At 36.9% G+C, this 25,391-nt stretch overlaps 1 protein-coding gene across 5 annotated transcripts in view; it reads right to left on the bottom strand.

The window, feature by feature from the left end:
• The window catches only part of ARID4B (AT-rich interaction domain 4B), a 92,522-nt gene that overhangs the window by 44,575 nt on the left and 22,556 nt on the right, over positions 1-25,391 (bottom strand). For all 5 annotated transcript variants that reach the window (XM_042795807.1, XM_042795804.1, XM_042795806.1 and 2 more), the window contains exons 3-8: positions 17,163-17,273; positions 12,284-12,349; positions 11,594-11,684; positions 7,232-7,311; positions 4,820-4,911; positions 2,629-2,767 (exon numbers count right to left, since the gene is read on the bottom strand). In XM_042795807.1, the coding sequence (XP_042651741.1) occupies positions 2,629-2,767; positions 4,820-4,911; positions 7,232-7,311; positions 11,594-11,684; positions 12,284-12,349; positions 17,163-17,273 (579 nt within the window). The remainder of the gene's footprint in view (positions 1-2,628; positions 2,768-4,819; positions 4,912-7,231; positions 7,312-11,593; positions 11,685-12,283; positions 12,350-17,162; positions 17,274-25,391) is intronic.

Consider the following 25,391-nt stretch of genomic DNA (forward strand, 5'->3'; position numbering starts at 1 on the left):
AATAAATTACTTTACAACTTACTAACTGAAATGCAGTTTGAGATATAGTTTACAATAGTATTTTAGTATCAAGGTAAAAGACAGTGATTATCATCCCTCATTTAAAACAGATAGGTACAATCTCCTAGCTCTCTAAAGACTGAGAAAGGCCCTTCTGACTTCATCTACCGTTTTTCTAGAAGCATCAAGACCTTAGCAGCCAGAAACCCATCCAGAAGTTGGAAAACAGCTTACGACAACGTCATCCAGTAACTTTACATCAAGCAACATCACCTCAATTTTGCCTGAATCAAGTTTCTGTGATTTCCTTGCAAAACAAACTCCACTGGAGTCACAGGAGGATGAGAGAGATGATCCTACGTAAACTCAATTTTCTGAAAATGCTGCAAGCAGATTTCCTCACTGCACTTTCCAAAAGCCTTTAAGTATACAATAAAACTAAGCAATGCTATAAAGCTCACTAAATCACACTCTCTGACATAAGGAGCAACTGTCAGGCCCTTTTACAATAACAATCAGCCATTGCTCTCAAACCACCTACCCCCCCCCAAAAAACAACAACAACAAAAAAAAAAAAAAAAAAAAAAAAAAACCACAAAAAAACCCACCACACAACCAAAACAAAAAACCACCCATGCATGCAGAATTAAAACATGTAGTCAAATCACTGAGTCCTCAGAATAATTTTTACCACATTTAGACCTCTACAGTTTTATATGCCACAGGCTATCTGTTTATAGGACTGACATCCAAAGTAATCATCTTCCACAACTAATCTTAACTGTTATTTGCTGTAAAGGTTTAGACTAATCCCTGGACTTCTCACATAATGAACTTGTATAATGTCCTCTGTGCTTATTCACAAAGTGTATTGGTCCACAATCTCATTAATAACAAAGTAATTCTGGGATAGGTATTCTTCAGACTATTAAACCTGAATTTTCATTTTACTATTCACGTAATTACAATTAACACAATATAAAGCAAAATTTATCAGTAATAACCTAAAATTACTTGTTGACATAGGAGGGGTAACCTGTTTACAAGGTAAAAGAATGGAGAGGCATAGCTACAGGGTAGGGGATTAAAAAAAAAAAAAAAAAAAAAAAAAAACAGAACAGCAAAACCCTATTTGGGGCATAAATCTATTCCTTTCAGGTTAAATGCAATATGATGTTTATTTGCAGAGCTATAAACTTGATTACTAAAATAAGAGTCAATCTAGGATAAGCTATTTCAGAGTTAACAAGCTCCACCCTCAAACTTCATCCTCCTAGTACTTCTCCTTCATTGCAGGAAGCTTTTCATGAAGAATGAGCTATTCCAATCTCCAAAGGAAAGCCAAGGAAAGAATGGTGTGTATCTTTAGTATACCCTGGGAGCATAAGCAACAATTCAGTTAATCTTTAAGGTCTGACCCACAACTATCCTGAGTAGCGCTACGTTAGTCAGGTGCAAGCCCAATAGCCACCAGAGAGGCTGCCAGGGCAACTGCCATCGGTCGTGGGCATGGCCAGAAGGGCTAAACCAGCAGCATGACATGAAACAGCTCAAGCCCATCTTAACTGACCGATTCTGGGAGTGCAGCTGTGAGGTAGACAATATTGCAGCAACCTTGCTGACAGCTTTCAGTAAAGAAACAGCTTGATTTTATCATCTATTACTGGAAACCTGTCTTAAAGCTATTTGTGATTAACATGGTATCTCCTTGCTGTATCTTCTGCCATCTCCTTTGTTGTAAAAAAGACTTCAGTGACTCGTTCTCTCTCACCAACTTTTCCAAAAGAAGATCTGCTGGAAAGCCTCTGGACTGCATAACAAGACAAGTAGAAGATTTTAACTGAAAGCTATTGCACACACTAATAAAAGTGAAATGTTACTGTATGGCATCTTTTAATTTAATTGCCAGGAAGAAATTATGCAAATATTTACAATTAATAATAAAATTTAAAAGTACGGTACTAGAAGGTACCACGTATGGAAATAGGTTGATTTCCAAATATACCAGTTAGTCTATATGCAATCCTTAGTCTAGGTGATATTTTATTTTAAGTTCATTTGGAAAAAAAAGTATCTTCAAACCAGAATAAAGTACGATAGAAACTATTTGTTCTAAAAGACTACAATGGTAAAGGAAATTTACTGACAATTCTCTACTGCTTACCACAGCAATGAAGAAAATACATTTGATTTTATTATCAAATGTGTTTATATTGAACCTAGAAAAATAATATTTATACAATCACTAAACTTCCCCTCTCTCTGTACTTCTTTATATCTTCTGCCTTGATAAAACTTGGTAGTTGAGAAAAATGACATGCAATAGCCTAGGAAAAAAGCACTAACATTTTAGTTCAGTAGTACTAAACACACTGTTGAGCTGGAATTAAGTCGAGTTCTGGCTGTTTGGAAAAACTAGAGCCACACTAGCAATCACTTTTTGTAAACAAACATATTCACAAATATAATATTTCCTTTGACTGTTATGATACAGTCCAATTTGAAGAAACATATTAAGTTCTAATAAAAATATATATTAATCCACTGAAAATTTAAAACCCCACCTTTCTTCGGTGCCTTGAAAACAAATGAAACTTTCCAAAATTAAAATAAAGATGAAACTCTTACCAAGGCTGGAAACCACAGAGCTTTCTTCTTATCCACACTAAAGCAGTCCACACACACAACTTTTCCTAATAATTCATCACTTTGTTTCCTATCATCTTCATCTTCATCGCTGGAAGAGGATGAAGATTCTTCTTCAGGACTAAACAACAGAAAAAGACTTAAAACTCAACTATTCCAAACTTGCCTACTTTAGTTACAGGAGATCCAAAGCTAGTTGTCAGAGAGGCAAAAATAACAGTGACTTTAATTTCCTGTTAAGTGTTTTAGGATAAAAACGAACACAAGTATTTATAAGGATATTATAATAACAACTCAAACATTAGAAAATTCAGAAATGCACATCTACATGTAATACATGCAAAAAACAAATCAAGCACCACCATGCAGCCACATGGAGGAACAGAAATGCACTATCAGGACATTCAAAACTGTAACTCTGCCCTAGTGAAACACTGTTCAGAAATACTGTTGAGGTTGTAGTTTCGAACCAACATAAAGGTAAACTGTTTTGGTTTTCCTCTTAATCTCTCTACGCTTTTACTTTAACAGCCATACATAATAAAAAAGTATTTTGAGAGAAGACAAATTTCTGAAGAAGAAACATCAACTATGATGATGAATAGCAAAGAGAAAAAGAAGTCAATTTATCCCAAAACAGTTCTTTAAATATGTGCAGTGAAGCATTCAATGACTGTTTCAATTTCCCATAGAATGAAGTGTTGGACCGTAAGTAGATGGGCAAAGGTGCAAATACATTTTGATTAAAAATGTACAAAACTAATCCAACTAAAATTACCTGTAACTGATTAAAAAAAGTAGTAATTTAAAAATCAGCACTCCTGGCTCTAATTTAACTAGTCACTTTGAAGGTTAATTCTCAGAAAACAACCTTACATGTTCAATGAGCACAAGTAGGATTTGTAACGGTATCTTCCATTTTTCACATAACTATTTTTGAGTACAAAGTTCAATATAAACAGAAAACTCAGCATTTGTGTAACACAAGGTAATTCACCTTAAACTGTAAATCAGTTATTACGTTTCATTCTCCCTACCCTAATTTTCTGTCGTCATTTGTAGTGCTGATAAAGCACTGGGGTTTCTTCCCCCCAACATCTTTTCTAAAGTATTGACTTTTAAAATATAGTATGAAAGTCTTTCAGGCTGCTTTCTGGGGTTTCATAATCTCTTGTAGGAAGAAAAAAAAAAGTCAAGGACTAGAGAGAAAACCGGGACTATTTTAGAGAGACACCAATCTAGCTCAACTAGTATAACTATACCAGTATCTGTGCAATTCATCTTTTTACTCAGTTCAGTCAGTATTAATCGTAAGATAACGATAAGTGTGTTGTTTCTGCCATAATATTGTCCTGTACAGTTAGGGAAACAGAGAAGACAACAACACAGTCACAGACACCAAGGATGCTGTGATCACATTCTCTGTGGATATGCCACCTTTTTCCTTCCGTACATCACAAATTAGTAAATCAATAATTGTGTGAATTTATAGTACCTCTATATATACAAGGCAATATTGATTTCAAGCTATCAAGAAGACAGAGTGCAAAAGGGTAATCCAAGCATGACAACTCCCCTCCCCAGCCACTGCCACCTCAAAACTTAAATCAAAAACACCTCAAACCAACCAACAACAACCCCAAAAACCCATTCACAAACAACAACAAATAGTCAGTGGAGTATTTAACACTGTTTTCAAGATCACAATGACCAAGAATTTTGGCACCTAGAAAATCAAGTCACTACTCTTGAACTTTGTTTTTCTATCAATAAGCTTTGCTGCAAACCATGTTCACCTATTTCTACAAGCCTTTCAGAGAGCTTGTAATGAGAAACCAAAGGTCTACATGAGGATTCTAATGCTTTCTACAAATACTTCATAGCAGCTTGACAAAGACTGCATTAAAAGGTTTTAGTTTGAGTCCAAGACATTTATAAACCTCTTGCCAATACCTGGTAGTATCTTAAATACTGATTACATGAAGATTTTTAATTCTTGCATGCAACAAAACATGTAAAACTGACTTTCAGTCTGAGTGCTAAATAACACTTTTCACACAGCTTCTTGTTTTTTGAACAGGAAACCCTGCACATACAACTAATAAAACTCCACACACACTGAAAGCTTCAGAACTGAACACAGACATCACAGATATGAAGATGTTAAACTTACATATGATTGGATCTCCTTCCTCTGTTTGTTTTCTTTCCAATAACAGGAGTCCCAAAGTGTTCAGGATTTGTGAGTGGAAGCTGATCTAATGTCTGTTGAAATGAAAAAATACAAATACATACACATATGAAAAGCCTGGCATCAGTTATATTCCAAACCATAAATTTGTATAATCTGATTACAGTAATTTTTGTCAATAGAGAGACTCTGTTACAAAAGAAATACAGCACAGACATCACTGCTTTAATTTTAAAAGGTATTGTGTTTTGTTTTGTTTTTTAACACTGTCTCCCCACCTCTGAATAATTAACTTTTGTTCAATACACACAGACAATTCTTCTCAAAAGTCCTGCCTTTGGATCAAACAGAATTAGGTATCAGGTATTCTGCTGACTTGGGATACCCATTTCTACAGGATGAATTTTCTTCCTGTCCTATCATCAGACTAAACAACCAATCATCTACTTGTAAATGAACAAAGGTACCCTATGAAATGAAACTGCAAGATAACTCAGTAGCAGCAAACATGGCAAGTTAATTGTGCTTTTGTTAGTAATTCATAATTTGATATGGGAGAGAAAGATTCTAAAACAGTTATAAAGAGGCTGCTACATTGATAATTGAGAGGGTGCTAAGTGATTCTCTATTACCATGAAAACAAAAGGAGAGGGAGACAAAGAAAAAACTTTTTCCATTCAGTGAGAATGTTAAGGCATCAACAGAAGGACTTCAGGAACATGCAGTATCTTCTTTCCCTAAGACTGTTGTTATCTGTTTAAATTATAACCACTACACATCTGAAGGCTCCTGGTACACACTTATTTTTGTATAGGCACTTGTTCTTTGAAAGACGGCATAAAGCCTTCCAAAGTAAACATGGCCCTCTGAATTACACTTTTGAGTTGTGTATGAATTTTTAAACATGAAACACCAACAAGGATCTCAAAAGTATTATATGTCAGACAAAACTGGACATAGAGACAATAAAACTGTTTTTTTAAATCTTAACGCAAATGCGTAATTACTTCTGAGTGTGGTGGACACCCTAAAAGGTCCCACACACTTGGGAAGTCAGAAATTAAGCTAAAGAAACATCAGAAGACAACAATCATGTAGCACTGGTCTAATGAAAAAAGAAACTGGAGATGCAATTTTCCTTGCTGAGTAGCTATGCAATCATGGGGTATATTACTGAAAATGCTGAACATTCGTTTCACTGAGGGCTGGTGACAATTAATTGCCTACCAGTGACTTTTGGCAATACATCAAAAGCTAAGACAACAAGAACGATGATAAAATAGAGAGTAGAAGTTACCTGAATGTAAGGTGTCTGACTGAAAAAATGTGAAGTTACTCTCATTCAGCCAAACAGGTTGCAAAAGCAATACAGACAGACTAAAATTTTCAACCTGCTTACTATAAAGCAATATCCCTAGAACTATATTAAAGTAGTATTTATGGAACAGAAGCAATTTAATTTTCAGGAGTGCCAATTATTAATAACAAAGAGCTAATCAAAGGAACAACACAATCTTTAATATTAAGTTCATTTATACCTGAATCCAGATTTAGGCATCTATTTAGGCCCTCTTCTTTACATGTGTTTAATCCTGACTTAGGATTCTAGAAGGTATCTGAACCTTCACAAGAATGCAGTAAGCGGGCAACAAGCTCAGCTGACTACAATAATAAAGCATATTTACATAGAGAAAAAAAAAAAAAAAAACTGTCTTCAGTAGCTTTCCAGTAAGCTAACATGTTTACATCTGCCCATCAGTCCAGATTGTCTTACACAGTAAGAAGGAATAACTCTCATTCTGAAACTGCAACTATTTGAAATCTGCTACAAATGTCTGCATACTTTAATATGCAAGTCACCTTTAAGACATGATGAACCGGTTTCAAAATACTGGTGTCTTTAAATTAACAGGTAACAGCGACTTATAATTTGCCTTTTAAAAGAAAAGTACTGGTCTTCCACATTTATCAGCTATTACAAATTAGTCTTTATCATCTACATAAAATCCAGCAGAATTTAATTATGTCCAAAGATGTACATTAGTTTTTTTCATATACCAATAAAATTTTCCAATTAAATAGAAATAATTTTTTAATATAAAGCAAAATAGCTGTGTGATCGCACGTTTTTTGTGTTATCTACAATCTATGAACCATTAATAATATAAAAATTAAAAATATGCTGATTTTGTTTCGTAACTTACACAATTTGGTGAAATTTAATTGTATTTCTTGATTTTTAAAAAAAGAATAAGCCAGACCCTGCAGACTGTATTTTACATAATCCCCATTTTTAGTAGCATGGATGTACATAACATACTGAAGACTGAGGTACTAAAAATATCACTTTGAAATTTTTCTGAATAAATAGTTATATAAAATCTCTTCAATTACCTCGCTTTCAGCAAAATGTCTTTCTCCTTTTAAACACAGGGAAGAGCGTCTAAGAGTCTTCTCATCACCATCATCAAATACTGTCAACCAGGTAAGAAGTGAGGCAAGGGAAAAAAAAAAAGACTTTTTTATTTTGAAAAAATCATGGTATCAGTGATCGATTGATTTTTGAGTCAGAAAGAATGAGATACGTATTTCTGAAGCCAGTCCTTAAAACAAAGCAGAACCTGGAAACTGCCGCATGTCCAGTAAAGCATTTGCACAGATCGACCAAATACATAAGATGCTGTCTCACCAGAGCTATTCCATGCTTGCATATGTTAAATGCAATCTTAAGTAATCAGTAGTTGAGACAATTTATGGATCAGGACACAAAATTAAAAATCAACGCAAGCTAGAATTGAAAAACTATTCTTTAAGTATTTTCAATTTTTACAGAACTTTATTACAGAACCAGAACTGCTACAATATTCAAATGGCAGCTATGCTTACCATGGAGAAACAGAAATTAATATTCTGAGAAAAAGGTTACAGTTTAATGTTATATGAAAGTTCATCATCTTTCTCTACTGACTTCACTCCAGTACAGTATAACACAATAGTGACATAAGCCTAAGGAAGTTGACATCAGATTGCAGAGAATCATCAAAACCAGCTATAGCAAGAGAACTGTGGAGCTCCTGGTTTCTAGACTTCCTGCTACCTCTGGGTCAACTGGAAAAAAGTTTGTAATACAGTTGGCTTCAGCTACATATTTTATCCTTTTGAATTCTGAAATGCACTGCACACATTCAAGGTAGAATCTCCAGAAGCTGATAAACTGCCCATATAAAATCTAAGATTTTGACAATTATTCTACAGGTACTTAACAGGTGAAAACTTGGTGACAAGTTTTAACTCTTTGGCTATGCTTACACTGTTCGGGGAGACAAAAACTGACCTCCTCTCCCCTCTCGGACAGTGATAACAATTATATTCTTGTCCACACACTGCAGTGACCTTAAAGACTCTTGTGGACATGGAAACAACCCCAAGATTAAAGTATTACATTAAAAGTTTCAGCAATTTCTTAACACGCCTCTTTCATCTTCATTCAAATCTTCTCCTCTGTCCATCAACAGTACTGCCAAGCCTGATTCCGTCAGTCTCATTAGAATTCAATCATGTGGTAGAACACTAAAAATACATAAACACTTTCACAAACAAGAGTCAAAATAACAGCATTAGGCTGTCAAACATCAAAAGATGCCTGTGAAGATTATAAAGATTCATTTTCAGCCACTTATGGCTTTCAGAGAGTAGGTGCTATACTCTTCTTTTCAACGTTTACTAATAAAAATATACAAAAAAACCCAACAAGGTACGTAAAAATTCCTAACTAGTATTTATTTGACATGAAAGTAACTTTTACCTACTTCTAAAATTTAGTACTGCTGATGAACAAGCTTCTGCTTGTCACTGCTGTTCCCCAGTCTGTTTTATACTACAGTAATTGTTGAGTACTGATTACTGATAAAGTATCAGTTGCAGATGAACATCTGTCACTTCAAAATTTGTTGAAAAGCATAAAGGGCAAGAACTGCACAAAAAACCCACATAGATCTGGAGCTGCATCTCAAATGGTCAACACATAATTAAGCCCCCCCCTTGGTTATGTGAAGTAGAAGGCAGCAGGTTCCTAATTCAGTTTGTGTTAATTAACATAGTCTCCCCTTACATAATGAGAGACTAAAAAAAAAAAAAATAGAAATCTATCCACTTCAAGGGATAAGCTGACTACAAGAGAGGTAAACCTATTCAAAGCTAGGTAGGTAGCCACATTATGTATCCTATGTGGTAATCTGCTTGTGGCCTGCCAGAGGGATTCTTAATCTTGTTCCGTAACATGAATACATTCAAAGGAAAAGCTTCACCTCCCTGAAAGACTTGTGTGGCCAGCACAGCACATATGACTGTAATGCATATGACATTCTATAATGGAACATCCTCAAAACAATCTACTGACCAGATATACAGGAGTATAGTGCATTTAAAAACATCTACTCTAAAACAGTAAGTTAAAAAAAAAAAAAAAAAAAGAGGAAACAATGCACATAAAGCCACTTTGAATTCTGAGAAAAGGCAATGCAGTGACAAAAAAGTGCAAAGGGGATAAAACTATTTTTGAATAGGTATAATTTTGCATTTTTAGTAAGCAATCATATGAATTTTTTTCCCCCTCATAGTAAACAGAGTTAAATGATAAGAACATCACTTAAACTTTCTAAAGACACATTTATGAGTGACAAAACAGTATGTATTCACAAAGACTGGAATACCTTGAGTTTTCTGAAGAATTTTTATGGGACAGGCAAATAAACTAAGGACACTTCATGTATTTACAGAACTGTGCTATACTAATTTTAAAAGGCTGCATCAGTTGTGGGTTTTTTAAAAATTTAACTTAGTTCCTATCTTCCTTTGGTAGGAAAGCACTAGCACCAGAAAAGACATATAAACAAACTGATGTATAATTTCTATTCAGACATCATCTTCTAAGACCGACAGGGATGCTCTTAAAACAACCTTGCCCATACTTTAACATTAAGAAGTTCCCAAGCAGCCCCAAAATGGCTATTCCTCTAAATTCTACATGCTACTGCTGCAGTGGCATAAATGATCTTAAGTAACAACTTCTGGAAAGGTACTACTCCAAATCTATTTGTCCCTTCACACCGTTTTTGACCAAATCATAGTAATTGTATTCACAAAATCATTAACAATGCAAGTAATTAGATACTTAAGAAGTGTTAGGACAACATTAGGTAACTCTGCTGGTTAAGATGAGTGCTAATTCTGAAATCTGGTAAATGGCAACTATCCCTTGAAATAGCGCTTTCACTTATATCTGCAAAGTCATCACTGTCTGGAAAGATAATTTCAGTCTCATTCCACTCACCCTCCTGACAAAGATTATACTAATCATCCACTGCTAGAGTCACTTCTCTCTCCAAGTGCATTACAAAGCCAGCAGCTGTGCTACTTTTACTGATTCTGCAAGGTCAACATGCTTTTGTCTACTTTTATCTACAAAATATAGTTTTCAGTCTCAACTCTTAAATCTCTTCTTCCTATTTCTCAAGTTAAGGATTTTTGACAGACATCTACTTTGGTTTACAGACTGCAACTCCATGACGGCTACCTTCAAAATTTAATCTGCATGAACTCCTGTATTATTCCTCCTGCTGAACTGCTAACCTCACACTTTCTCAGAAGCATAAACATATACATACAACATAGTTCTAACACCAGCTATACCATTTTGTTCTTAAAAGCTCTCATATCTAATCCACTTCTATATTAATTACCAAAACACTATCTATAATGTTAATTCTTGTCTTTATACATCATGTTTCACACCTGGTCTCTCCTCTACTCATACATCCTACTTCTCCAACCAGAAAACATATGTATCTTCTGCAATGCTTACCTGAAAGGTCTTATCTAAACTCACAGCCCTAATCCTTTCTAAAAGGACTGTAACTAGGGAAAGTTAGTCTTTTCCTAGTTGTCCGACATCACTTCATCATTAACAACCTTTAACATCTCAAAACCACTGAGACTTGCTAAGGTTTTTTTAAGACCTGGTCTTCATCTTCCCATGTCTCAGATATCTGCCAAGGAGTGGCATATGTAGTTTCTCAAGAATCAGTAAGTTTCCTGTAGTATCTTTAAGACTACCAGTGCATGGATGGAATATATGTTATTCTACAGTTGACCAGTTTTCCCCAAGAGAGATTGATCTGGTGGTACATAGCATCGGTGAGTAAACCCATGAATATAAAGCCTTTAAAAAATATATTTAAAGAAAAAAGAGAGCTGTATTTGCTTGCGGGCATGTGGATACATCATCTGAAGTCTGAAATATCACAACAGAAAATAGGTAAAACAAACATGAAAAGAGTTTTTTAAAAACAAGCTCTGTCTTTTTACAGCAGCTGTTATCAGGGCTAAATCTGAGAGCAGGGAAAATTAAGTATTGCAACTTGTGCTTTAAAAGCATTTCTCCTTTTTTAAGGACATATGACAGCATACTTTGATTCAGAGTATTCAACAATAGTATGTTAAGTATCTAAGAAGCAGTTACCAATCAGAGAGCAATCAACTTTGTCTTTATTTGGGGTCCCAATTTCACATTTTGAGGGGTACAGTTTCTTATAAAAACCCGAAGTAGGAAGTTGAGGTTTTGGGGTTCTTCTTATACAAACTTTGCATACCTAAGCGTCTCTAAAAACTCCCTCTCACCATGCTTAAGACACATCCAGGTCACAGGCTTATTTTTAAGTCATGAGTTTTATTCAAATACATAACTATTTCTCTTACCTACAGTGTACCAACTTGCATCTGTCAATTTGTTGATAACTGCTTCCTGGTATGTTCCGTCCGGATTCTTCACTTCCACAACAGTTCCCACCTAAAATACAAAAAGATACTTAGCACTAGAGAGCTTCTAAAACAGGCAATAAAGTTAACACTTTTGCATTTAGCAAACTGTTAATTTCTAACCTATTTCTATGTTAAATCACCATACTTTTCCAGTTTCACTTCAATATATTTGTATCCCTCAAAATTTCTTTCTTTCATTCCTCTAGAATAAGTCAACTAACTGAGCTGATTATTTCCTGCCAGCAGGTGGGGAACAAGAACCAATCTGAGTGATGTCATTCTCTTGTATAAGAGCTTGCCCATCAAATCCTCCAGCTGAGTTTTCCAAAGCAACAGTGACTAAAAATCAGAGCCAGCCAAACTTCTTAGCTTTAAGGCCAAAACGAACAAAGAGGCTTGCATCAGCCTGTATGCTGCATCCCCTTTAACTACAAAGAAAAAAGTTAACATGAAGAGTATACTAACTCAAGCTTTGCAGCATTACCTTTTATGCTTTGTGATCTTATCTAGCATGTGTAATAAATCAAACCTTCCACTTTCACCCCATACTGCATATATACATTTATGTCAAATACTGAAAAATAATGTATTTCCAAGGGTTAACAAAATATAAAACAAATTTATTACCTTTAAGGGACCCTTTATGTGGTCATCTTGCACTTCTACTGTTGAAGAGTCATGTCTAAAAGTTACCTAAAAAATATAATTCAGCTGACAATCACTTGATACAATCAAGCAGCACAGGCACATGCAGATGTCAATAGCCCTTCTCTTACTCTCATCTTACAGTTAGCCACCATAACCATTCCACTTGCTGAAGACAGCTCCATTCATGTATTTTAGAAATTTCTTAGTCATCAAAACTTCTAAAAATATTTATCTTTCAGAATAGAACCATTACCTCTAAAGGAAGTGACAACAGTTTACCAATGATGTTTAATGACTCAGAACAACCTCTGCAGTTCTCTTAATAATTTGAGTTGTACTGCTCTAATACCACACACCAAGAAAGAAGAAAGTTCCAAGAGTTGAAAGCAAAATAATTTTTAAGAAACATTTATATATCAATGCTCTGAGATCAAAGTTTTAGCACTTCCACCTAACCTCCTATCATGGGGTTTTTTTGGTTTGTGTTTATTGAAATGCATTTCCCTCACGGTTTAAATACTTGCACAAAAAAAAGTACAGGACACTGCTGTCAACTCAACAAAATGAACAACCCAAATAGCCTTTCAATCAACATCAACCTAGTCTACACACTGCTAGTTAATGTGAAGTAAATGTACAGGCAGCTAACTTTTCAGTCTTTCAAAACCGGAGTAAGTAAATCCAAAAATTATTTCCAAGTATTTTCTCATGTCACTGGCTGTGTCTTTAATCCTACACATGCTGTCCTCAGAAAAAAATGGTCTGGACATTCAAACCTAATCATAAGTTATCTGTATCAGATGCTAGATATCCACACCATTCATTTCACTCAAAATTAACTTGGTGACACCTTTGAAAAGTCACAGGATCTTCCTATCAATTCTACCTGAAGTTATTTCCACGCTGGTTTTAAAATTCAGGGAAACTGAGAAAATTCTGGCATTACATTTCATGCACATATGTCCATTTTATTAATACACACAAATGATGTTCTAATGTTAACCAAAACACATGGTGTTTTATTTAGCATTCATAATAAGTAAGAATGTAACACAGGATTCAGCCATGTTATAGTAACTCTCAACTACAGCAATCCTACATTAAATCTGAGGATTTGGTTCACGTGTGCACCCAAGGTTATGTTCTCACAATTGTTGAAAGTTTCTCCATAGCACATAGCAATAGCAAAATTTCCTCCAGAACAACAGCTTTCTCTAACACCAATTCATCTATGTAGTCTCCTCAGAAGGAGAATTTAATGAGTTCTGTAAACCCTGAAAGGAGCAAACAGCTGAAGAATAGCACCTACAACCAGGACTAAAGGAATGCCTACCATGACTGGCTGATTAGAAAACAAATGCACTAAAATGCTTTACTGCCCTCCAGGTGCTACTTCCTGAAACAGTCATCTTGTCCATCTTCTGTTAGAACCACAGCAATACACACTGCTCTGAAAAGATGTTCTTTTTAGACCTGCATCATCCTACCAACTGATGGTAAATACTTTCTGTCCATCAGACACACAAAATCATACTTAGTAACCTGGAAGCCACACAGAGGATTCAGGCTAGGAATTAACTTGAGCAAAGACTACCTTTCTGAACTTCAGCCTGACACATACAGGTATTTATCCCTTTTCTCAGGGATCTATCTAGAAATCAAAAGTTCAGGTCATATGCAAAGTAATCTGAAATCTGTGGTCACTGGTAGTCACTATCCATTATATCGATTCTGATTTAGAAACATCTGGTTTTATTTACTTTCTGTAATTATCTTAAATGTATTTTACAGCAAAAAGGAACTCTATCCAAAACCATGAGCCAGCCACAATGTACTATGAGGAAAAGTAAACAAAGCAAATTGCTATTGTATATTCCAGAATGTTTCTTCTTTTTTAAAGATGTCTTGAGGCTTTGACTCCTTTTGAGAAGATTTTTGACACCAACAGTTTTTGCTTCTTGAGATACTCATACATACTCAAAAAAAAATACTGGTTATTAACAGAAATATTCAAATGTCAAACTCAGTGTGACACCACTGGCCTTTTTTGAAGCTGAGAAAAGTGATGTCAGTATTTGTTAGCGTGGGTTTTAATCCCCATAGTATTTGGCACTGTGGAGCCTTTCTATCTCAGGCTTAAAATCTCAGGATTAAGACATATGGCACATTATCAACCTGTTTAGATTCAGTTAGAATTTCTCTCTTCACCATCCTAAGAAGACAGTCCTGGTAGGCTCTATACAGCAAACACTTCACTAGTTTCTGTTTACTAAAGACCTACACAGAACACACTTTCTTCCGAAACTCTGGTGGAGGGTGCCCAAATGCAACAGGGTGTGGATAATGGTGCAAATTGTTTTAGGAGACACTGTCAAAAACTGGCTCAAATAGCTCTCCAAGAAATGCTGTAACAGATCTTATAAATACTGACTAGCTCTCTTCTAACATTGAAAGTCTTGCCCCGTAGTCTAATTTGTACTGCCTTCAACACTTCGCAAGTCCAGCAAATCTTAAATTCCACTGGTTTCCATGACTAAGTGCATAATGCAGTTAGGTTGTTAATATAAAATTCTGTACCATGTACAGAACCTGCCAAAGACTGCTATATTGTGAAATACAGTACCTATTGATGCTTAAATTATAAACATATAGCACTTGTTTACATTGAGTAAAGTTATTAAATTACACTGGTGATGGAAAAGTTATTCTGAAGGTATCCCTCAAAATGTTCTAGGAAGCAGAATTTGACAGAAGAAGAAAGCAGGTAAAAGGAGATGCAATTAAATGTATTTTGCTTGCCTGAAGATTACATACTCCATACTGGAAAAACTGAAAAATTTTGTTGTCATCCTCCATTCTTAACAGAGCATCTAGTTATAAAACTTAAATGAAAGCTTCAAAATAACATTGATGTTAGGAAGTTAACTGACTTTTCCTCTAGTAGTTCTAGAAGACTAGGGCATAAAATACATTGGGGCCAGAAGAAACTGCTAAACAAGTGGAAAATAAATGCAGGAGATAAACTACCAAAATTCCACACAAAGTATAGCTGACAATAAAAGTCTTGGTTAGAGCAAATACTGGGGAAAGTCTGCATACCCCAGAAAGAGCTGAAAAGATTCTAAGATAAAATTAAAGGGTCACTTCAGGGAATGTACTTCTTCATAGAGGAAAGACAATGTAAACAGATACTGTTGCTGCACTCACACACAAAAAAAACCTCAACCACAAATCACATTACAAAGCAACAACAGTACTGGTACAGTAACAGTCAAGATACACACACACAAATTTGAATCCACGGGGCTTTAAGCACAGCCTCCACAAACAACTTACAGTAAAAAAAAAAAAAAAAAAAAAAAAAAAAAAAAAAAAAATCATCTATTCCATTTCATTCCAAGATCTTCCTGCAAAACACTGCAATGACCAAACAGCAAGTAATAAACCCTTACAAAAATATTTATCAATGGAAAACAACCTTAAATGCAAGTGGCCATCTAAGATGGTAGGCTGGAAGCCCTCTAAAGAGCTGAAACTTAAGATTTCACTGATCTAGGCACAACACAGTTCCTATACTTAAATATTGATACTTAACAGCTTAAAAAACAATACTTAGTCACGTAAACTCAATGGTGCTATAAAGCATAGACCAGCTGATACTATTAAGAGTTATGACTAATGAAATGAAAAGACCACTAATAGGCTCTAAAGGCTTTTTACAGATGTCAGATTTAAGACTAACATTTTCTCATTATAGTTAACATTATTATCAAAGAAGTGACAATAGTCCTTCCCACAAGAGCTTTTGGAGATAGCCTGATCTCTCCCTCATACATACCATAGGCAAAAATCAGCTATAGCATGAGGGCAGATTCAAGCAATGCATCACAGTTTATAATGGATGTTTTTTATAACAGGTTATCACCACTCACAATTCACACATTTTCACCTATATTTACAGTAGATATAAGAAAAATATTCTGCCACGATAACTCTGTTGCAGAGCAACAATCTAATTTATTTTTTTTAAGTGCTTTTGATCCTTGCTCTTTTATATTTCTGTATGAGGTTAAGAGGCCGAGCAGAAAAAATAGTACCTGCTCTCAGATTAGAAGCTTTTAGGGCAACATTACCAGAACAGAAATATCAGGCTATTTTGCCGTGTAGACTTACTATGTAATAAAAACAAGCCCAAACATTGTTGTCTTTATTTTTAGAAATTATACTTTAAATTTCCAAGGGGTGTTAGAATGTATCTCTTGTATTCCCTCTCCACAATTTTTATTTGTACTGCATGTAGCTTATATTGATCCATTTAGTCATTAACTAGTCATCATAAAGATTATGTGAGATCCCCTGCTTACTATTCTGTAGGACTCAATATGCCAGCTCTTTGTTGGAAGGCAGCAGGGTTTCATCTTATTCCTGAAGAATTATCTAGTTGCCAATGCTAAATGACAGCGGCCTGTGCTCCAGAAGTAAAAGAAACCATATTAAACTTACTTTGAGGAGCTTTAGCTATTTTCTGATAACATTCTCTGACACATAAGCCTACATTTGTCATATTTTGATCAATTACTTTAAGGTCAGACTATGGCATTGAAGGCCACAAATACTGGATGCAAGGAGATGACAAAGCAGTGAAAGAAACAGAACATATTTAATTGCATGGGAGTGGGGGGAATCCCTCCCTTCCCAACAAAAATAAGCTGTTATTTCAAAGCCTGCACTGCCAGCCTCCAAGGAAAGGACAGCCTCTTAGCGGTCTTAAGACTATAAAGAAGTTTCACATTGTGCTATTTTGAACACTGATGACTTTTTGTCCCCCTGAAATAGTGTTTGCAGGAAAACCACATACCTTGACTTTGACAAGTCTTTTTGCTGTCTTGATCTTGGCTTCACAGAAGGCTCCTCTATACTTTGCACTCACATCAGTGCCCACCGTGAGATAGGGAGGCTCATCAATGGCCTGGAACAGAAAGAAAAACAACTGGTTTTTAATTACTGTCCACTGGCAATATAGCTGTCATGGTCTTCCCACCTTTTGCGGACAGCATTACAAAACAGCCCAATAAAACTTAACTTGACAACATATGTATATTATAGCGGTAGAAACACATAACACAACACTAAACTCACACAATGACTACCATAAATATAATAAACTGATACCACAGTTGTCTGCAACAAGCATCACTGAAGTCTCCAACCTCTGCACCACCTGAACACACAGCAGCTGGCCAGTTCTGCTGCAATGGTGAAGACCAACCAAGTGTTCTATCTTCTCCTTTAATTGGCTCAAGATCTGATGAGTATCGTGAAGACACTGGTGTTTACCTCCCTCAAATACTTAAGGTTCAATTCTGTTCCTTCAAAAGGAGGTCCATCTTCTCTCACCCAACCTCGCCCAGTGTAGTTTGGGGGATGAGATTCCATATATCTGATCCACCTCACTATAACATCATAGAATGTGAGTCAGAAGAGAGAAGACAGAGGATGACAAGTAACAGGAGGGAGGCACGTTTCCAAGAGCTGCAAGCCTCCAGCAACCCCAAACAAGAGCTGGGAAGAGAGATCTAAGCCCTTGTCTAAGATCACATCATGTTTCTGCTCCCCTACAGATTCAAACACAGCTTATGAGAGGCAACTCTGGTACATCCAGGCTCTCTGTGGAAAGAATACAGAGATAATCTCCATAGGTCTCAGAGCTACTGCTTGATACTGAGGTGCTTGCACTCAGCAACTGGTAATTCCCACCAGATGTTTCCAGCTCCAATACATCAGAAGGCATGCAAGTATGTACCTGAATGCTTCAATGCATGATTTTTCATAAATTTATTGAGACACATGAGATGCTACAGTGTTAACTCCATATTAATGATATTTTTACCTTGACTCTGTTCAGGTCTACCTCTCATTTTCAGGTAACAGAATGCATTTCAGAGTACTACAAAACTTAACAATCTGCACTTGTTAAAATCATCAGAAACATGAATGCTCTAATGAATCCCTCCCTCTCTTTCTCTTTCTGCATGCATGGTGTGTGACTGCAGGCAGAGTAGTGGGATATACCACTCTGGTGGTAGTATATACACGAACACATACCCATTTCTATTCCAGACTTAATAACAGCAAAACGCAACAGAGATTAACCAGGTATCTGGTAAGACTGTTGGGATTCTGAAATGCATTCCCTCCTTGCTTGTTTAAGAGCATAAATGTACTTGCCTTCAAGGCAGGCTGCGATGCTTTTCTCTTACTGCACTTGGAAGGATGCTGAAACAGGGACTCAGATGGTGATAAACTTGGTTTTGCTTAGTACTCTCAGTAGAGTGTACTGCTTCACATGATATAAATCTGAACAGGGGAAAGCAAAGATGCATTCTCTTGCGAAGTCAATAAAGCTCCAAGAGGGGAGCATCCCTCCTGCTCTCCCTCACTCTTTAGTGAATAAACTCTTTCAGCACTACAGCGTTGATAGTTTTTCATGCCAGTTAATCTTCCAAACTTAAAAGAAAGTGTGAAGTATTGAAATTAACAAGACAGACAGATTCCAGATGGGTTCACACAGACATAGGTAACTAGAATTCTCCTATAAACAAACACTTCAAGAGTTGGTTGTGTTAGTATCAGTCTATACCTCCCTATACAGTCAAACAAATTATCTCAAAGACAAATGCATAATGTTAAGTTTAACTTACAGAAAATAAAGAACACTTTTTCTTCACTACTACTGAACAGTAACTGGGGAAAAAAATAGTCTACAGTACTGGGAACCAAGACAATCTGAAGCTCTGGTCTTTGTTTGGAAGTTGGAGAGAAACAGAAACGTAGCAGAGAAACAGGCAAATCAACGGGCAGTCAAACTTTTAACCAAGATTTTAAATTCTTATTAAGAGTATAATCGCTAATATTAGTGACTACTTTACCACTACTCTAGCTTATTTTTAAAAGCTTATTCCAGAAAGAGTATTAATTTGAAGAACTAACATCTGTAAGAACTGATTTCTGTTACTACCACACAAGTTAATTTCAATCCTTAGCCTAAATTTTCTGAAGTCACTTTTACAATAGCTAACTCCTTTCACCAGAATTAGTTAATGCTTACCACTGTAAATACTTTCAAAGAACAGCAAACATACAGACCATTTTCTTACCACTGTAGGTATGTTTACTAAAAATACAGTACTGGAGTGGCTTTTGAGAGGAAAATTTATACTGATGAAATGCATTTTTTTTTTTTAGTTACCACTACAAATCATTATATATTTTAAAATAAACATATGATATCTTTAGTGGATACATATAGGAAATTTTCCTGCAATTATTCAATTGAAACACCAATTATAAGGGATTTTTTCCCAAATCACTTAACTGAAATTTTCAAAATACTTCCCTTGTTCTGACTGGTAGTATCAGCTGAAAATGATAAAACAACTAACAGTATGTGATGCATCATAGAAGACACAAACTAGAAAAGTAAACAGCATTGATCAAAGTCTGGCATTAATTTCAGATAAACCATACCACAACTTTGTCATTTTCACCAACCCTCAGTGAGTCACCTGTTCTCAAGCAGGTTTTACTCAATTCCACCAAAATCAGATAGATTAAAAATAAGTATACAGCTATTTTTACCCCCCTGTTATCCCTTCTTTGCTTTGTGGTTATGTCATTTAATAGACATCCTTACATTCGAGTGAATGCATCTTTGCCTATTTAATTCTGACATGCTTTAGGAGGATTTGGTTTTATTCTTTCTTTGCTTTTCAGTGCAGGTTACCAGAAAAAAAAACAAAACAAAACAAAACAGTATGATAAAATGCAGCCAAAATCTGATAACATGATTCAGTAATCTTGGAAAAGGTACTACAAGCATATTGAAATTATTTTAACAAGCAGCACTGCAATGGTCTTGAAGGGGAAGGAGGCCAACACAATGTCAGACTCCCTTACAGTAAAGCGTTTGGAGATTCTTAAAATTATTAAGGACTTAATTTTGAAACAACTCTGCTAGTCTCACATGTTGCTGTCTCCAAATCTCTGGGATGCAGTCTCAGCCTTCATTTTATTTCAAAACACAAGGTAATCTGAATTTGCATTTACATTTCATATCTGAACTCTTGCACTTTGTAATCTGTAAGTAGAAATCATCTTTTCAGCACCATATCGTAAAACCATCAATAAACTTTTGCTCAGCAGCAAAACTGAAAAGTATGCCCAGCACAAGCCATCATTCATTTACAATGAGGTCATGAACTGCTATCATTCAGAGCAGCTTCAATATACACCCCAGATTTACACTCTCTCAATGTTTCTATGTCTCTTTACTCTCTTGAAACATCTTTCAGTTCACACGGGAAGAAGAAAGGGAAAAGTGAAACTGACTGTAATCTCTGGGTTTGTCTTCATCAATCCCACCGGCCATCCAGGTGCTGTACACGAGGGATCACTGGTTTTGTTTGCAGGAATGACTGAGGCCGGGCTGCCAGAAGGGGCGCGGGCTCTGCTAGGGGACATGGGGAGATGGCCAGCCAGCTCCGAAGGGAACCCGGTGGCTGGCCGGGGCCGCAGGCAGGCTGGGGGGCACGGAAGGGCGGGTTTGGGAAGAGACTGGGGCAAGACCTTCCCCAGCACCCGCTGGAGCTGGGCGCTGACTACTGAAAGCTGAACGTCCGCTGCAGACAGCCGATAAGGCTGCCAGAGGCACACAGAGGAGCCCGGCGATCCCGTTTGGGCTCCCTAGAGCCGGCACCTGCGCTCCGCCGGGCCCCGTCTGCGAGCCGCCGGGCGGAGGAGCGGGGCCAGCCCGGCAGCCCGCGGCGGGCCCTGCCGCTTTAAGAGGAGGGGCCCGAGCCGCGAAGCTGCCAGAAGTTTCTGGCTGCCCGAGCCAGCGCCGGGCGCTGCCGCCCGCGCTCCCCGGAGGCGCCCGGGGCTCCGGCAGATTACGCGCGGATTGCCGTCAAACTAAATTTGTCCCCTTAAGGCGATTGCCGGGCAAAGCTGCAACGCAGGGCTTGCCGGGGGCCGGCCGCTGCCGCAGGGCCGGCCGCAGGGCCCGCCTGGTCCCGCTCCCCGCCCGGCCCGGGGACGCCGGAGCGGGAGCGGCCGCCCGCAGCTCGGGCCCTGCAGGCAGCTCCTCCCGGCACTGCGAAACGCCGAGTGCGGTGGGTAGCCTAAATCACCAGCCCGGCAACGACTTCAGTAACTTCTGGCATTGCCTCGGGTGAGCAAAGAGGGATAAGAAGAAAAAGACTTCTGTACTCTTGCACTTTCTGTTCGGGAATCCGAGCTGATGGGCAACCGCCATACTGCTACAACTAAATTTTGTGTTATTCATGGAAATCGGATGAATAGTTTCTTTGCTATCTCGACTCACAACTGCTGCGGACAGGCAGGATTTTCTATATGCAGCACAAGCTGTCGCAGCTGAAAAGCTGGTTTACCACTTAAATAAGGAGCAGTCTCTAGGTGACCAGTCAGCAATTTCCACCAATTCAGTGGCTGAATTTTCTTTGGCAGGCAGAGCGGGCTGCTGGAAGGGTTCTGCTCCAGCCTTCGAGCTGATTATACTTGGAAGGACTGATAAATGGCTAGATGCCCACATCATACAACAACCTGCGCATCTTCTGAATTTGGCCATTTACATGGGTATTCATAGTTCCGGTCTTCCAAGTGTGAGGGAGGAGACACACAGACCCCTCCAGTACACTTCAGAATAAACATTTTAATATAGCAATAGCATCATGCTTTTGCATACCTTTTAAGGCTGTTGAAGAGGTCAGATTTCCAGTTTTTGTAGACATTCAGATATTTTCCATGTGGGATGAAATCATCCTCACACCTCCTCTTTCAACTGCTGCATTACTATATTCAAATTCCTTTGTAAAGCCTGTCCCACCGTATAACGGCTGATAAAACTGGTTTATGTTGTCCTTTGCCTATAAACACATCTAATACAGTGTGCGTGAATATATTATTTCTATCTCCTAATCTGTATTCCTCAGCACCACACACAGGATGTTCCAAGTAAACCACACGAAAACAAGATTAAGCATTCAATCTAGAAACATAGCAAACATGCTTAGTAGGAAAGCCTGCAGAACTGCTTTCAGATTAATATGCAAAGAGAAAACTGGGTCTGTACCTTCCCTTTGGTTCTCATATATACAAAGTTTGAAAAGCCCAGGATTTGAGCTTGTATTAAACATTCAAAATTCACCATGTATCTACTCTACAAGACTCCTGAGTCAAGAAACTAGTGAAACATCTTCAATAAATCAAAAAACGCCAACAAACGCACAAGTCCTGAAAAGAAAGGATGGGTTTTAATTTTCAAACGGAAATTTAACATGTTTATTTTCCATAACTAAGGTTCAGAAAAAGCCTGTTAAAGATTCAAGACCCTCTCCCCCCACCCAGCATCCAAATTGTTTCCTGAATTTAAAAAAGAAACCTCAAAAAATAAACTTTCTGGTTTTTTTTCCAATCATCCACATTAAGCAAGAGAAACAGTGGCAAAATGTTTTTCTACCATCTATGGTACTTTGCCATTAGCCTTCCAAAGGAAGTGTTCTCTCATGGTTTGCACATCTTCCATAATTCAAGATGGAAGCACCCAGCTTGCAAGCAGAACCATCACATGCATACTTGACTATTCCAATTAGTCATCCTCAGTCCCACAAATTAGTAAGAAAACCCACCAATATTACTCAACTACTTCAAGCCCCAGCCAGATCATTAAGTCTTCTAATAAAGGGCAAAAGTTTCATATACCTGGTAACTTCCATCCTGCAGATATACCCCGAAGTACCCCAAAGCCATTCAACTTGGTTTCAGAAACTTTTGGGGCAATAAAGTATTGGAAAGACTCAATTTTCAAAAATAGCATTATTTTCTTTGAAAAGAAGGGTAAATCCAACATCTCCTAGACAAGTTCTGAAGAACTGTTTTCATGAAAACAGGTGAAAAACTACAAAGACACAATTAAAAAAAAAATACAAACACTTTCTACTCAATGAAGATAGTTAACTTAAAGATTATTACCTTAAATACTTTTAACTGCAGTGAGTTCCACCCAATAGCAGAGATCTGCCCACACACTGCAGAATCAATCTCTTAAACAAAATTACTGAGTGTAATTAAGAGTGGAAGATTTTGCTTACAGGTCAACCTGCTGTGGTTAGGAGGATACTCAACTTTACAGTAAGAGCAGACATCTTCAGAAAAAAACTGTTACTATACCACGTTTAATATATTCCAAGTTGGAAGATAATGTATTTATAGTTGATTTCAAATACACTCCTCATGTATTTTCAGAGTGACAAACTTCTAAAACCTTTCTACAAACTTTATATGTTACTGAGGCACTTAACTCCTCAGAGCCAGATGCAGTATCTGAAACAAAAATTGAAGCCCAGAAGATAAAAAACTCCTTTAAAAATGTAAATCCATTGGCCCATCTTCTATCTCCACAAACGAGAACACCACAACAGGAATCAGGAGGAATTTTTCTGGAAACTTGCAAGCTACAACATAGAATAAAGGGCAGTGATGTTGGGGGGTTTTTTTGGATGAAAAAGCTATTACACGAAAGCCCAAAAGTAAGAGTTTGCTTTGGGCAAATTTTCTTCTGGCTGAAAATCAGCCTTCAGCTTGATTACTTGGTTTTGTTACTGTTGTACATTTCAGAGAAAGGCAAAACATCTGATTTTGAAATTTCTGAAGGAAAATTGTTCAATGTTATCAACATTTTACCCACAAATCAAAATTATGGTAGTAACATCACAATCAAAGTGAACATTTCTCAACTAAAAAGGGGGGGCTTCTTGTAATGAAACTTATTTCAGGTTTCAGTTGAAAAATCTACAGGCATTTTCAAGTAACACCTCACCAGTCCTGTAATCAAACAATATACAGCATGTAATTGTGGCAAAAAGGTTTTTTCCCTTTTCACTCTGTCTCTCCCTTCCTCCTCCTCCTCCTCCTCCTCCCCTCCAAGCTGGAAGTTACCAGAACCTAGTGGACAGATGTCTGGAAGTACTAAACCTACTTCTGACAGCTTTAGCGTTCTCTACAGCTACAAAGAAATTATTTTCTTTATTTCAAATTATTCAGTTAGACCAGTTCAATGCCTAGTTTATTTAAAGTTCTTAAGGACTTGAAAAGGTGCAAAATCTGATTTTCCTCTCTGAATAAAAATGCTCTATGTAGAAAGGATTTCCAGGTTCTAAGATCATGAAGGACAAAGTGACCCAAAATAAGAGGTTCAACTCAGTAATCACAGGTAGTATTTCCTTTATTTAATGTATCTGTTTTAAATGCAAAATGGATTTTCATTATTTTTACTTATCTGTGAAAAGTTGAATTTGTATGGAACTAGAAGACCCATTATTTTTGATTTTGAAACTATGCTAAACTGATGGATACAGATTTCTAAAAATATTTTAACTCTACTCAGAAAATGAGAAACATTTCAAAGGCAAAGACTTGAAAGTCAGTCTATCCTAATCATTGTCAAAGAGCAACTTGGTTCTCCATCCAGAAATTTACCGAGTAGTGCCATTTCCAAACATTCAAACTGTAATTACCTAATTTCCTATTCAAAACAGCAAATCCAGAAAGGTGACTATGCTTAAAAAAACACCAGTATTTGGATTTTTTTTCCTACCACACTGAATTAAACCCACAGAATTCTGATTCTGTTCCTAATTTGGTCACTGACTTCCTACACAACAATGCAAACCAGCAGGCATGTACCATCTTTTAAGTCTGCAGAATGGGGCTAATGCATATCTTACTCAAAAGCAAGTAGGCATTTGATGTTTCTCTAGTACTTTGAGACCTAAGAATGGAAATCTGTATTCTTTCTATCAGTATAGCATATCACTCTTAAAATGTTTTCTTTAATCAAACACCCCAGAACTGCTGATCCGTCTCTATAAAAAAATAATGCCAATTCTTTACAATTCCTTCTGTAGATCTCTCCTCTTGTTCTGTATTGCTGAAAGACCACATGAAGGAAAGCTATTTTGAATGCCTGCTCCTGCTGTTTATCCCCCTGAATATAAAATCTTTTTTGAAGTCA

This window comes from Tyto alba, unplaced genomic scaffold (assembly GCF_018691265.1).
Source record: "Tyto alba isolate M040663 unplaced genomic scaffold, T.alba_DEE_v4.0 Super-Scaffold_22, whole genome shotgun sequence".
NCBI classification, from domain to species: Eukaryota; Metazoa; Chordata; class Aves; order Strigiformes; family Tytonidae; genus Tyto; species Tyto alba.